We start from the raw sequence: 14,430 nt of genomic DNA on the forward strand, positions 1-14,430 counted from the left end.
GAACCTATGAACCAAAAGATCATGATCTGAGCAGAAATCAAGAGTCAGACGCTTAACTAACTGAACCAGCCAGGTGCCCCCCAGCAAAATTTTTTTAAAATAAAGATAGGGGCACCTGGGTGCCTCAGTCCCTTAAGCGACTGACTTCGGCTCAGGTCATGATCTCTTAGCTTGTGAGTTCCAGCCCGGCGTGGAGCTGGGTGCTGACAATTTAGAGCCTGGGGCCTGCTTCAGATTCTGTCTCTGGCTCTCTTTGCCCCTCCCCTGCTCTCTCTCTCTCTCTCTCAAACACAAATAAACATTAAAAAAAAAAAAAATACAGTAAAGAAAATAGTGGGGGCGCCTGGCGGGCTCAGTCAATAGAGCCTGGAACTCTTGATCTTGGGGTTGTGAGTTCGAGCCCCAGGTTGGGTAAAATTACTTAAAATCTTTAGAAAAAAATGCACAAAACTGCTTAAGGTAAACACCATTTTGATAACCTAATTAAGGCTCTCCACATATTATTATGACAGGAGGGAGGCTGAGTAGTGGGAGTAGCCCTGTATCCCTTAAGGCACTGTTGTCTTTCTTGCCTCAGGACTTTTGCGTTCGCTGTTCCTGTTGCTTGCAATGTGGAATGTTCGTCCGTCAGCCCTTCTTATCCTTCAAGGGTTCATTATCAAAGCTGCCTTTTCACTTCCACCGCCCCAGTCCCTGATCATTCAGTCTGCGCTTCCCCGTCACTCCCCCACTCTAATCGCTCCCCCACCCTATACTTATGCCATCACTACTCTCTTATGTTCCAGTCTGGTGAGGAAGGGGCCAGTCTGACGTGGTCACTGTCGTATTTCCAGTAACGCGCCCAGTAGGCGCTCAGTGACCGCTGGCATTTAGAAAGGAGTAAATTCCTCGCCCTCAAAGGGGGGCTGAAACGAGGCGGGCTTCCAAGCCTGGAACCACAGGTTCTGCACCCTCTCCTCCCACCCCGAGGCCCAGCCCAGGAGCGAGGGTACTCGGACGTCACCAAACCTCGGAGCAGGTAACAGGAGCCTCGGGGCTCAGCAGGCTTGCGTTTCCTCACCTGCTAGGTCCTACCCCCGGCGGAGCCGACGCAAGCCCTGCCCCTTTCCCCCAATCCTGGGGCCAGCGCAGGTGCTCCGCGGGAGGAGGACTGCCGCCCAGGTGCCTGCTCCCTGCGCCTGCGCTCTGCGTGCTCCGCCTCGCCAGGTGCGCCCCGCCCCCTCCCCGGCCGGCCACCTTCGGGAGCTGCTTCTAGGCGCCCGCCATTGGCTCTACCGCCCACCGAGCGCTTGTGGGTGTGGTGGGGGTCTGAACGGTGGGAGAGTCGGCGAAGTGTCGCCGGAGGCAGGGGACGAGAGAGAGAGGCGGACTGAAGCGTCGTGGGCGTAGCGGACAGACCGTCCGCGCACCGAAGGTCCGACAAGGAGTAGTCCCCGAGACGCCGGCGGGAGCGCCAGGGCGGCACCTCGCAGACCCTGTGGGAGCGCCGGCACCTGAACACGAGGCTCCCCAGTGCGCGTGCGCGGCAAGGGTCTTCCCGCACCTGATCGCGAGACCCTAACGGCCAGCCGCTTGAGGCTTCGCCTGCGCTGCCGGGTGGAGCCCGTCATGGCGCAGCTGTGTGGGCCAAGGCGGTGCGGGGTGCTCCTCGCCCTGCTGGCCTCGCTGCTCCTTTTCGGGGCTGAGGCGGCCGACGGAGAACGTAGCGTCCACGGTGAGGGCCCGGGAGGGTCTCCTGGGAGGAGCGGGAGGCAGAGAGGCCGAGGGCGGGACATTAGGGTCTGGCGGCTGCGTTGGGGTGCGAAGGGCCTTGGGTAAGGTAAGATCAGGGCGAATTGCTGGGAGAGGAAATTGGGGGCGACCTGGTGGAGCGGGGGCGTGGTGGAGCCGGCTGTGGGAGATTGAGTCTGGGGAAGAGGTTTGGGAGCCTTTGGGAGTGAGGACGAGCGGCGGAGCCGGGGTTGGTAAAGTTTCCTGCGGGTGAGGGAGGAGACTAGGGCTATTGACCAAGAAGGAGTGGCACTGGCCAACAGGAAAAGGGTGAGAGGCTCAACAGAAGACCAGCCACTTCCTGTCAGAGGAAAGTTCCATGGCCCAGAAAAGCCCAGGGAGGCCAAGCCTGAGAGGGTGGGGGTTGGATTACGTGACGCAGTTTTAGCCTCTGGGAAAAAGCCCCCTCGCCCACCTCTTTGGATATTGGACGACAGCCTCCCGAGAAATTTGCAGTAGAGCGCCTCCAAAAAGAAAGGTATTTCAAAGGAAGGAGAAGCAAAGCAAAAATGTTGGAGGGGAGAAACGTTACCAGGGTGCAAGACTGGGCCCTTTGGTATAAGAAGAGTGTTGGCATTGAGAAGCTGGGGTTGGGTTTGTGAAACTGGTCCTTAGAAGCTGGCGGAGAACAAGGCCCAATGTTAAACCTCTACATTTTACGGAAGTTTGGCCTGAAACGTCTTTTTGAACAAGTGTTATAATCTCAACTGCTTCAGAAAAGGACAGCCAGGCTTTGGGGGGGGGGGGGGGGGAAACACTTTTGAAAGAAGAATTCATTGATTCAGCAAAACTTATTGAGCCCCTGCTATATGTCAGGGATGGTGCTGGCACCAGTGGCACATTTGTAACTTCCAGCAAGCCAGGTCCCTGCACTTGGAGAGCTTATATTTTAGTGGGGGGGGGGGGGGTACCGAGACAGTGAGTAGGTAAACATTTAGATAAAGAGCAGCCACCACAGTATTAAGTTACTAAGAAGTAAATGAACAAGGTGAAGTACACAACAGGATGATGTAAGATGATGGGGGCTGCTTAGCTCAGGTGGTCAGGGGACGTCTCTCTGAGGAGGGTGACATCTTGAGCCCTAACAAGAATGAGGAGGCAGCAGCCACATAAGAACCTTGTGGACGAGAGTCCAGTTGGAGGTGATGGAGTACAAAGGCTTTGAGGTGGGGGGCAAGCCTGGGGGTATTCAAGGAAAAGACAGAGAACCATCATAGCTGGAGCAGGAGGGGTTGGGGTGGGGAGATAATTGGAGGAGGATATGAGGTGGGAGCGGTCGGGAGGAGCCAGGTGGCTTTATAGGCCAGCATTTTGGGTGGAAGGAGAGAAAGGATGTGTGCACACCAAGTCATCACCTGTGGTGACTTCAGAAGACTGTTAATGTCCCTACACTGGAGGCAGGAAAAATGAGCTAACGGGGATATCAAGGGTTGGTGGGAGAGGATTAACTCTGTAGGTTAAGGAATCAAGAATACAAGCGTTGATCATTCTTGCAGTCTGAGCTAGAATTTAACAGTACTTCTGGACTTTTTTCAGTGATGTGATTATGTTAGGATGTGCCTTCCAGTTACCTGGCCTGGATTTTCTCAAAACTGAGTTTATGGTTAACTTCTTGCTTACTCTGAGCTCCCGTGTGTTGTTTAATCCTTGAAACAACCTGGTTTGGTGGTGAAGTTACAGGTCTTGCCTCAGGTCACACAATAGTAATTGACAGAGTCACGCCTTCTCTTTTCCCAGTGGCCTTTCTGGTCGCTGTAGATGGCTGGACCTCCTGACCTTTCACAAGTACTGCTGTCTGGCTGTGTGAACTAACGACCTTGCTTATCTGAAGTTCTGTTTGTTTGAAAGCTTTCAGATAGTTTAATTTGAGGCAGGAGGTAGTTTTGATTCCCCACCCTGCTTTCTTCTGATTGCTTTGATTTTTCTCAGGCAGCAAGGTCTTCCACTAAGAGCGAGGTGTTTCTCCAGCCACTTGCAACTGCATAGGTGCCACTAGATGAATATGAGGCCAGGATGGTTCCAGGGTCACCTACCTGGGTAGGGAAATCACTGAGAATGAGAGGCAGCATGGAAGACAGTGAACTGAGAGCTGAAGTCATGAAGTGAGGAGTAGTGATCTCAGTTAGCAGGTGATACACAGGGTGGGGTATAATCTACTTTAATGATGAGATTAATAGCTAGGGTTTGAGAGGGCAGGAGGAGAATGGTGTAGAAGCAGTTCCAGGAGCAAGGAGCCCTACTCTCTTGGAAAGGCACAAGAGAAGGCATGTCCTCAGGGGAGAGCGGAGTTTGGTTAGAGTAAGAAAGTGACGAGAATGTTGAGAGAGAAGATTGAGGAAATGAAAGATTTTTGCTTACAGTAGTTGCTAAGTTCTGGAAACCCCGGGAGTTAGGGAGAAGAGAGATGGGAACAAAACAGGATGTATGGGGACAAGGGGGGTAATTCAGGAGTCTGTGGCTGATGTGATAAGCAGGTGATAGGAGTGTCACGTGGTTTCAAGACTGACAATGTTGAGCAGGTGCTGGGTGTTGGAGGGCGGATAGGAAGGGGCATGGGATGTAGTGACACTTGGAGGCTAGACAGAGAGTGTCCTGACTCCAGACCTCTGCCGATGGAGGTGGGGAATAGCTGGTGCTGCTCTGGGTGTTTCTGGCAGTCAGGGAGAGTGCCAGTCTGCCGTGGAAAACACACAGATTATAAACTGTTCATTCCCAAGAGGCCTCAAACAGGCTTTATGTGACTTGTATAGTTTCTAGAACTGGGGAATTTTTTATGGAAAAATTTGTCTTGGGGCTCTGCCTGAAAAATGAAGATGAGCAGCACCAAGTCAGTGTTCCCACATAGCACCTATAGTGCTCCTTTGGAAAGGACTCAGTCTTTATGCACTTGGCCTGCCCACTGTATCTCTAAGCATTTGAGTTGTGACACCACGCCCCCCATCTTAAGAATATGCCCAATTTAGGGGCGCCTGGGTGGCTCAGTTGGTTAAGTGTTTGACTCTTGATTTTGGCTCTTGGTTTTTGCTCATGATCTCACGGTTTGAACCCTGCATCAGGCTGACAGTGCAGAGCCTGCTTGGGATTCTCCCTCTCTGCCCCTCCCTCACTCACTGTTTCTCTCTCTCTCAAAAATACATAAAAATAAATATTAAAGAAAATATGTGCCACACTTAGTAAATGGAGGTCAAAGAAAATAACAGCTCCTTATAAATTGTACAGTGTGGTATGTGTGTGTGTATCATCGCTGTTATCAAGGGAAAAGCCCTTATCAGGTGGGCACATATGTGTGTGATTTTTTAAATATCGTCCTAGGTGATAAATCCTGTTACTTGGAGTGCCCCAAAATACGTAATTTTAATTTTGATCAGTACAAGGGCAGATAATACATTTGGCCCTTGACCAGCACAGGGTACAGTTGAAAATCCACATGGAACTTTTGATTAGTTCCCCCAAAACTTAACCTACTAATAGCCTGCTGTTGACTTATCAATAATACAAGCAGTTAATTAACACATATTTTGTATATGTATTAAATACCGTATTCTTAGAATAAAGTAATCGAGAGAAAAGAAAATGTTATTAAGAAAATCATAAAGAGGAAAGTCAACTGTGTATTCCTTTTCAGAATAGAACCTCAGCAATTCCTTTGGGAAGTTTAAATGTAGCTCCTGCTGCCAGTAACTTTATGCCTGAACGTGGGCATCAGAACTCACATTAATGGTTACTGGGCTCATAGTCCTTTGTTGATTGTTCTTGGGAATTTCCACTAGAGAAAAGTACAGCAGCCTTCATTTGAGAGCCTCCACTGCACTTTCAAGGGATCTTCAGTTTCCACCAACCTCTTGGGTTAATTACAGTTCCCCCAGAACTTTGACTGAATGGACAAACTTTCCAGCACTTCTCCAGTAAGCATGTTATTAGTCACCACTCCTTTCTCTTCTCTTCACCCCCATGGATGGTTGTAAACTGAGTGGTTGGAGATCTGACAGTTGAGAGCTAACGTGGTGCAGTTGGTGTTGGTGATCAGCTGAGGGTTCTCCAAAGTAGCGTCTTGTATTTTTGCCCTTCACAGAAGAAGCACTTGTTTTGCTTGCTGTCAAGACAGTTTGGTTCCAGGACAGTCTGAAATATTTATTCATTGATTTATTCAAGACGTATTTATTGAACACCTACCAAGTGCCAGGTACAGTAATTTCAGGCGCTGGAAATAGCACTGAACAAAACAAATGACCTCCTGATCCATGGCACCTACCTCGGAGAGGAGGACAATACAGTAAATAAACAAACAGTGAATATATATGTGGTGACAAGTACTATAAGAACAGTAAGATGTGGTTTGGTGTGTCTTAGTATTGAAAACATGGCCTTTGAGATACAAATGATAACAGTCTCTAAAGACAATGAGGGCCTTACTTTCAGGTCCACTGAGGGCAACGCAGCCCCTTTCCACCAGAAACATTCCTTTGCTCTGGTCCGCATTTGAGAGCTTGGCCTGTGATAGAGAAAGCAAACTTCTTTTTCACCTGGCTCCTGGAGCACTCCTCATTTCACCTATCCCCAAAGTCATTGCAACTCTCAGGCTTGTCTTGAGGTAGTTGGCCTGGCAGCCGAGCCTCTGCTACGTGCTGAAGCTAGACCGAGGCTAGCTGAGTGGTGAGGTAGCCCGTGATTCATGTGAGAGGGGAGAGAAGCCTGGAGGGGTCACACTGAAATGACTTCATCAACCCCAGGAAGCCCGGTGGCCTACTGGTGACATGACTAAGGCAGATTTCACAGATGGCCCCAGAAGTATTAGCATGAGGATTATGGGTGTCTTTGTGCAGTCCTGGTCACAATGTCCTTTCACATGTTGTTTCTGACAAGATCTTTTGAAAACTGAAAAGGAACGCTGGAACATGGATGCTGAGTCCTGGTAACTTTGAAATTATTTGAAGTACATTTTCCATTATTAGAAATCCATTTTTGAGATGAGGGCAAGAATTTAAGCTGTTTTACACACTAGTATTTGAGATGGATCTCACCAAAAGGGTCCTGGGTCCATGGCTTCTGAAGTCCTTGAGTTCATAGGTCATAGTTTGTGTGTGTCTTTACGTCTGTCATTTAGAGTCTAGAGCATGCCCTTAAGCAGGTGAAAAAATACTAGATTTTATCAATAGTGACCTTTCAAATGGCCACTGCACATAAATAAATATACGGTATGTCCGTGGTATTGAAATTTAATGGGGTGATCAGGGAAACATTTCTAAAAAGGTCTTTAGGGGGTGATAATGGAAAAAAATTGAGAAACTGTTCTAAGGAGAGGATTTATTAGTTTTGATCAATATGTGAAAATGGACCACTATTCAGAAAATGTTAAGAATCCTTGAATGTGAATTAAAAAAAAATTTTTTTTTAATGTTTATTTATTTTTGAGAGAGAGACAGACAGAGAGCATAAGCAGGGGACGAGCAGAGAGAGAGGGAGACACAGAATCCAAAGCAGGCTCCAGGCTCTGAGCTCTCAGCACAGAGCCCGATGTGGGGCTCAAACTCGCAAACAGTGAGATCATGACCTGAGCTGAAGTTGGATGCTTAACCGACTGAACCACCCAGGTGCCCCTCCCTGAATGTGAATTAACAGGGAGTCCCACCCATTAAAGACATTGAAACTTTCCTTCCAAGTTATTCAGATGGGCTACTGTGATTCTAGTTATAGATTTAGGTAAGGGTAGAATTTATAGTCTTGTTTGAGTGATGAATATGAGGTGACAGTGGGTAGGAATGGTGGTTTGCATGGTGTTGGTGTTTATAAAATGTAAACTTATGTATCAAAATGTTATATCTAAAATGCCAAGATTTTATGAGTCTTATAATTTAAGTTGGGTTTGTCATTGTAAATGTTCTTTCCTTATAAATACCTAGCAGTTATTTTGAAGTTTCTGAATTACTTATCCTAATAATGACAACTTCCAGGCACCCAAACCTAGAGGAGATGGGTAGTTTTCTGTACTGAAAACAGAAGCACTTAAGTATGTAGAACCTGCCCAGCTAACCAAAATACGTGGATTTATAGATCACTTTCAAATAAGGCTGGTCACAGAATAAATGTCAACTTTGGAATTTGGCATGGTAGAATTAAAACAGCCAAGAGTTCATCTCTGATATTCAGTACTTCTCCACTTACACAGAACTTTTAAAATTCTCTCGTTCCTTGGTGAAAAGATACTTGAAGGTCCAAATGGGTAACCAGGGCATTTGTTTTTTTATTTTCCCCAGGCTCTGAACTCTTAATCTCCAGTAATGTGGAGTTGCAGGACTTTGATCCATGTGATAGTTTGCCATTGTCTTACTATGGGTGCAGATAAGGGATGGTGTCACTTTAAGCATGGAAATGGTCACACAGCAGAGAAACAAAGGGAGGAGTGATGATGGTTGAGTTGGTTTGATCAACTCCAGCTTGAGGTTGTACTTCTGGTCTTCCTTATCCCTGGGTCGCATCGGTTGGACTTTCTAGTGAACTGTGTCATTCTTTTTTATCTTCATTCCCACTGTCCCTTTATTGGTCTGGCCTTCATAAAAATATAATATCTACTACTTATTCAAAGCTTTGTGCTTATAATGGAATACAAAACTCCTTTAATCTTTAACACTGTTTATGTTTTTGGTCCGTGTGTCAAAGATATTCCTCCCATTTGAGTTGTTAAGAACTGCATCCATCCGCACCCGCAGAATGTATCTCAGTGGAGCCTATGGAGGAGAAACTGACTGAGCCTCCTTACTTTACTGCTAACCAGTGAATTCAAGTTTCAGTGAGTGCCCTTTCCCAGACAAGTTGCTGTCAAAGCAGCCTCAAGATTAATAAATAGTGCATTCCAGACCAGGCGATACAAGTGTCGATGTCACAAAAGGGGACTTTTTGCTAACAAGTTTGCCGAAAAACACTTTTATACTAACTATATCCAGAACATGTGTAAATCACACAGAGAGACCCTCACTTCATCTTGGGCTGAGTTATATTTATAATGTCCTCAAGATAGTTCTCTTGCTCACATTCTTAGTTTTACCCTAAACGAAATGGATTTTAAAGAGAAAACTCTCCTGTTTTCTGCAGAGTATTTCTGACACCAGATGAATGGGCTTTTCCACATCAAGCAGTTTTCCAGTTCTAAGTGAACACCTATTTAACTCACTTCTGACACTGACTCCCTGGAGTTAGCACAGACCCTGAAGATTACCAGCTCAGTCCCACAAGACTGCCCACCCCCCCCATCTTCAATTGAAAGTCCTAAGTTGTCACCTGTACTTCCAACCTACTTGCTATAAATCAAGGGTTCCCACAACCCCTTTGGGTTCAGTAATTTGCTACAATGGGTCACAGAACTCCAGGAGATACATTTACATATAGATGAATGGCCAGATGAAGATCTGAAGTAAAGTCTGGGAGGGTCCCCAGCACAGAAGCTTCTGTCCTCATGGAGTTTAGGGTGAGCCACCCTCCTGGTACATGATGTGTTCACCAACCCATCTCTCCTAACCCCTTCAGTTAGGGTTTTTTTTACTGAAGCTTCATCCTGTGGGCATGATTGATTAACTCAAACTCCCTTTCACCTCCTCTTCCTAGAGGATGAGGGTGGGGCTGAAAGTTCCAACCCTTCAATCTTGCCTTTGTCTTTCCGAAAACCAGCCCCCATCCAGAAGCTATATAGGGGCCCCCCAGCCACCAGTCATCTCATTATCACTCCAGAGATTACCAGGCTCTTAACTCTTGTGTCAGGAACCCAGGCCAAAGACCAATTACTAGAACAAAGGTGCTCCTAGCACTCAAGAAACCACAAGGATTTTAGAAACCTCTGTGTCTGAAGGTGCAGTTGGGGGGGCAGGGGGCAGTGACTAAATCTATCTCTTACTATGTCACAGATACACTGGATTCACAATCAGAGCTTTGCTTTATCTTCCTGAGCCCCCCAAGATTCTTCCATTTATATATTCCAAGCTTCTAAAATCTGCAGGATTTTTTTTTTTTTTTTTTTTTTTTGGGACAGAGAGAGACAGAGCATGAACGGGGGAGGGGCAGAGAGAGAGGGAGACACAGAATCGGAAACAGGCTCCTGGCTCCGAGCCATCAGCCCAGAGCCTGATGCGGGGCTCAAACTCACGGACCGCGAGATCGTGACCTGGCTGAAGTCGGACGCTCAACCGACTGCGCCACCCAGGCGCCCCAGGATTTTTTTTTTTAAACCAGCCAGGCCTAAATCAGTGAACATGTGGCTTGCTGAATTAAAGAATATGGGTTTAGGGGCGCCTGGGTGGCTTAGTTGGTTGAGCATCCAACTCATGATTTCGTCTCAGGTCATAATCCCAGGGTTGTGGGGTTGGGCTCCTCGCTGAGTGTGTAGTCTGCTTGGGATTCTCTTTCTCTCTCTCCCTCTCCCTCCCCTTCTGCCCTCCCCACCTCTGTCCCTCTCTCCTGCTTACACACAGGCTCTCTCTCAAAAAAAAAAAAAAAAAAGAATATGGGGTTTATACATTTTCCAGCTTTATTGTTAGGTTAGTATGTGTTTATTGAATATACTGTTGTTCCCATGTTATGAATGAGGAAAAAAACAGGGAGGTTAGGAAGACTGCGTTAGGTAAGACAGTGGATAATAATGGCAGCCAGGGATCCCTCCATACATAGATCCTTTACCAGAATGAGGATCTGTCCTACACACTTTTTCCAAATGACTTTCATATGTGTCACTCCCCATACCAGAACCTTTGGTCATTTCCTTTGTACCTTGTGTTGGCTTACAAGCCCTTTGAATTTCAGGGCTTGTAATGTGATTGAAATATTTTATGTTATGTGATTTTTTTGACTTTTATTTTTCTGCCCAAGCGAGCCTTGTTTTAATTATAAACCCCTGAAGGGCAAAAGACCGCATCCTCAGTCAATGCTTTCTAGGGATGACTACTCAGCCCAGTTTACCTTGGAGGGTTCCAATTCATGCCACTTTATGTCACAGAGTGACTATTAAGAATGCCCCCTTTCATTCTGAAAAATGTCCTCATCTGGAGGGTACATTGTATGGTGACCCTGTTTACATACAATAGCTATTCACCAACACTTGTTGCTTCATACTGCTCAAGATCCTAAGGAATTTAGCACATTCAGTTTTATTTCTCATGTAGTTTAAAATTTTTTAACCAAGATTTTTGTTTTATTTGTTTTAATTTTTAAAAATGTTTTATTCTTGAGAGAGAGAGAGAGAGCGCCCGCGCACACACAAGCAGGGGAGGGGCAGAACTAGAGAGGAACACAGAATCGGAAGCAGGCTCCAGGCTCTGAGCTGTCAGCACAGAGCCCAACGTGGGGCTCAAACTCACAAGCCACGAGATCATGACCTGAGCCGAAGTCGGACGCTTTACAGACTGAGCCACCCAGGTGCCCCTTTAACTGAAAATTTTACACAGCAGGGACCATATTCCACTATCCTGAAAAAACCACTGCTGACCCTTAACAACAACAACAACAAAAAGTAACGTATTCACAAGATTAGAATACTCACACTGTGTATTCTGGATGGAAAAAAACTGGAAAAGCCTCTCTCCCTCCTTCAGTTCCTTTCCTTAAAGGTAAATTCATACACGTGTCTAAATTAAAAGTTTAGAAAGCAATTACAATACATAAACCATTCTCCTGTTTTTCTCCTTCTCAGTCTTAGACATTTTTCTATACCAGCACACACACATTTGCCTGTCTTTAACAGCGCTGTTATGTGCATGTCTTACAAGTTACTTAACCAGCACAAATAAGATGTCTTGATGGTGAATTTTCAGCTGTTGTAGGTCTGTGAACACCAAGCCCTCTGGGAATGTGGTAACCGTTGCCCCTGTTGTTTGAAACACTTGGATTAAATGACTCTTGATTGCTTTCTTTGCTTTTTGATACTGAGGAGTGAACTGTGCGCTTATTTTTTGTGTGTAAAATAAGATTTTCAAATGTCTGAGAATTATTATAGCAGGTAATTTCTCTTTCATCATCGTCTTTAGAATTTTAAGTTGCTTTAATGGAAAGAGTAGTGCTGTTTTCAGCAATGGGAGGGTATATGCTGCAGTGTTCTTGGCAAAGGAAACGCCTGAGGAATGCATGGTCAGTGTTGTTATAAGAAACGTGAACCCTAGGAGTCTATTTGATAGCTTCTGACTGCACGCATAAGGCTTGCTGAGTTCTATAATGACAGGGTGGAAAATCTGAACTGGGTGTTTTTATAAACACTCTCTAAAGAAGAGATTAAACTGTATCATGGTTGCTGCCTGCGTATGGCCTAAGACCTATTTACATTTTTTAATGTTTGAAAAAATCAAGAATCAGTAAAAGTTACATGAAATAAAATTTTAGTGCCCATAAAGAAGGTTTTACTGAAATGACAGCCATGGTCATTCATTTACATGTTTGTCGAAGGCTGCCTTCATGCTACAATGCTGCAGTTGAGTAGTTAGAACAGATTGTGACCCACAAAGTCTGAAATAAAGGCAATCCCTGCTTTGCATGGTTTTTGACACGCACGGATTTTAGTTACCACAGTATATTAACTCTGGGTACTTGGATAAAGTACAAGTTTCAGCTCTTCGGTCACAGATCACTATGTAAATGACATATATGTATGGTGATTGATCACTGTATATCTGTTACTCAGTTTACACACACGGCAAATCATGTGGTTTTCTTGCCTCCTTGTTTCCCAGTAATAAACCCGTGTTACAGTTGATTAACCTGTGGTTAATCAATAGAGGGAATTGACCAAAAAAGATGAAAAGTGCAGCAAAGAGAAAAAGTGGTAATGCTGGAAGCAAAATTCCAGTGGAACAGGGGCATCTGGGTGACTCAGTCAGTTGAGCGTCCGACTTCAGCTGAGGTCATGATCTCGCCGTTCACGAGTTCATGAGTTCGAGCCCCACATCGGGCTTGTGCTGACAGCTTGGAGCCTGGAGCCTGCTTTGGATTCTGTGTCTGCCTCTCTCTCTGCTCCTCCCTGGCTCACACTTGGTCTCTCTCTCTCAAAAATAAATAAACATTAAAAAAATGAAAAACAAAAAATTCCAATGGAGCATAAGTGGAGTGATAGAAGAACTCGCTTACTTTGGTAATGTTGAAACTGCCTTGATTTGGAAGACTGGATGTGCAGCCAGAGAAGCCTAGTGAGGGTCCACTTATCAACAGAAACAAGGAAAGTGGTGACAAAAACAATGATGTTCCAGTGGAAGTACCACTGGCAAAAAAAAAAAAAAAAAAACCCACAAAAAGTAAAGCAACTCTTGGAGCAGTTGTGATATTGAAAGAGAAAGGATAAAATGTTGGGAGCTGATCCAAACCTAGAAAGTGACAGTTCACTAAGACTAATTGAAATGATGCTTGCTCCATTATCAGAAGTTATATGACTAAAGACCATCACAAGCACTGTTCAAGCTACTCTTGGTAATTTTTTTTTTTTTTTGCAAAGAAATTTAAACACTTTAATTCTCAAGTTTCTAATGTTTTAGCCACATTGTACTAAGTAAATATTAATTTTACTGTTCATTCTATACATTTTTAACCCACAATTTTTAATGTTTTGACAAACAAGTTTAAAGGTCATAGAAGTTGGTTTCCATACTTTCATGCAAAGCAAATACTGGCTGTGTTCACTATTTGGCCAGGTATAAAAAATGTTTCTGAGCTTTGCTCTAGATAAACAGATGGGTGGGAGGAAAAGGACCATTTTATGAGTGACTTCAGGCTTGTGAGATGATCCCAGGCTTTTTGGCCTGATCTCAGGCATACAGTGAAGCAAGAAGTCAGGGTTGTTCACAAAGCTGGAGGCATCACAATTCCCAACTTCAAGATGTAATACAAAGCTGTAATTATCAAGACAGTATGGTACTGGCACAAAAACAGACACTTCGATCAGTGGAACAGAATAGAGAACCCAGAAATGGACCCACAAATGTATGGCCAACTAATCTTTGACAAAGCAGGAAAGAATATCCAATGGAATAAAGACAGTCTGTTCAGCAAATGTTGTTGGGAAAACTGGACAGCAACATACAGAAGAATGAACCTGGACCACTTTCTTACACCATACACAAAAATAAACTCAAAATGAATGAAAGACCTAAACATAAGACAGAAAACCATCAAAATCCTAGAGGAAAAAGCAGGCAAAAACTTCTTTGTTCTCAGCCGCAGCAACTTCTTACTTAACATGTTTCCGGAGGCAAGGGAAACAAAAGCAAAAGTGAACTATTGTGATCTCGTCAATGTAAAAACCTGCACAGCAAAGGAAACAGTCAGCAAAACTAAAAGGCAACTGATGGAATGGGAGAAGATATTTGCAAATGAAATATCAGATAAAGGGTTAGTATCCAAAATCTATAAAGAACTTTCAAACTCAACACCCAAAAAACAAATAATCCAGTGAAGAAATGGGCAAAAGACATGAGTAGACACTTTTCCAAAGAAGGCATCCAGATAGCTAACAGACACATGAAAAGATGCTCAACATCACTCATCATCAGGGAAATACAAATCAAAACCACAATGAGATACCACCTCACACCAGTCAGATTGGCTAAAATTAACTCAGGCAATGACAGATGTTGGTGAGTTCGTGAAGAAAGAGGAACCCTTTTGCACTGCTGGTGGGTATGCAAACTGGTGCAGCCA

The 14,430-nt window shown here is 45.0% G+C and overlaps 1 protein-coding gene across 1 annotated transcript in view; it reads left to right on the forward strand.

Annotated features, from left to right (window-relative positions):
* The first annotated feature begins 1,200 nt into the window (after positions 1-1,200).
* SPINT2 (serine peptidase inhibitor, Kunitz type 2) overlaps positions 1,201-14,430 on the forward strand; it is a 28,721-nt gene continuing 15,491 nt past the window's right edge. The window contains exon 1 of the mRNA XM_025914218.2: positions 1,201-1,714. Within this exon, the coding sequence (XP_025770003.1) occupies positions 1,609-1,714 (106 nt within the window). The 5' untranslated portion in view covers positions 1,201-1,608. The remainder of the gene's footprint in view (positions 1,715-14,430) is intronic.

This window comes from Puma concolor, chromosome E2 (assembly GCF_028749965.1).
Source record: "Puma concolor isolate L17-30 chromosome E2, mPumCon1.1.hap2, whole genome shotgun sequence".
NCBI lineage: Eukaryota > Metazoa > Chordata > Mammalia > Carnivora > Felidae > Puma > Puma concolor.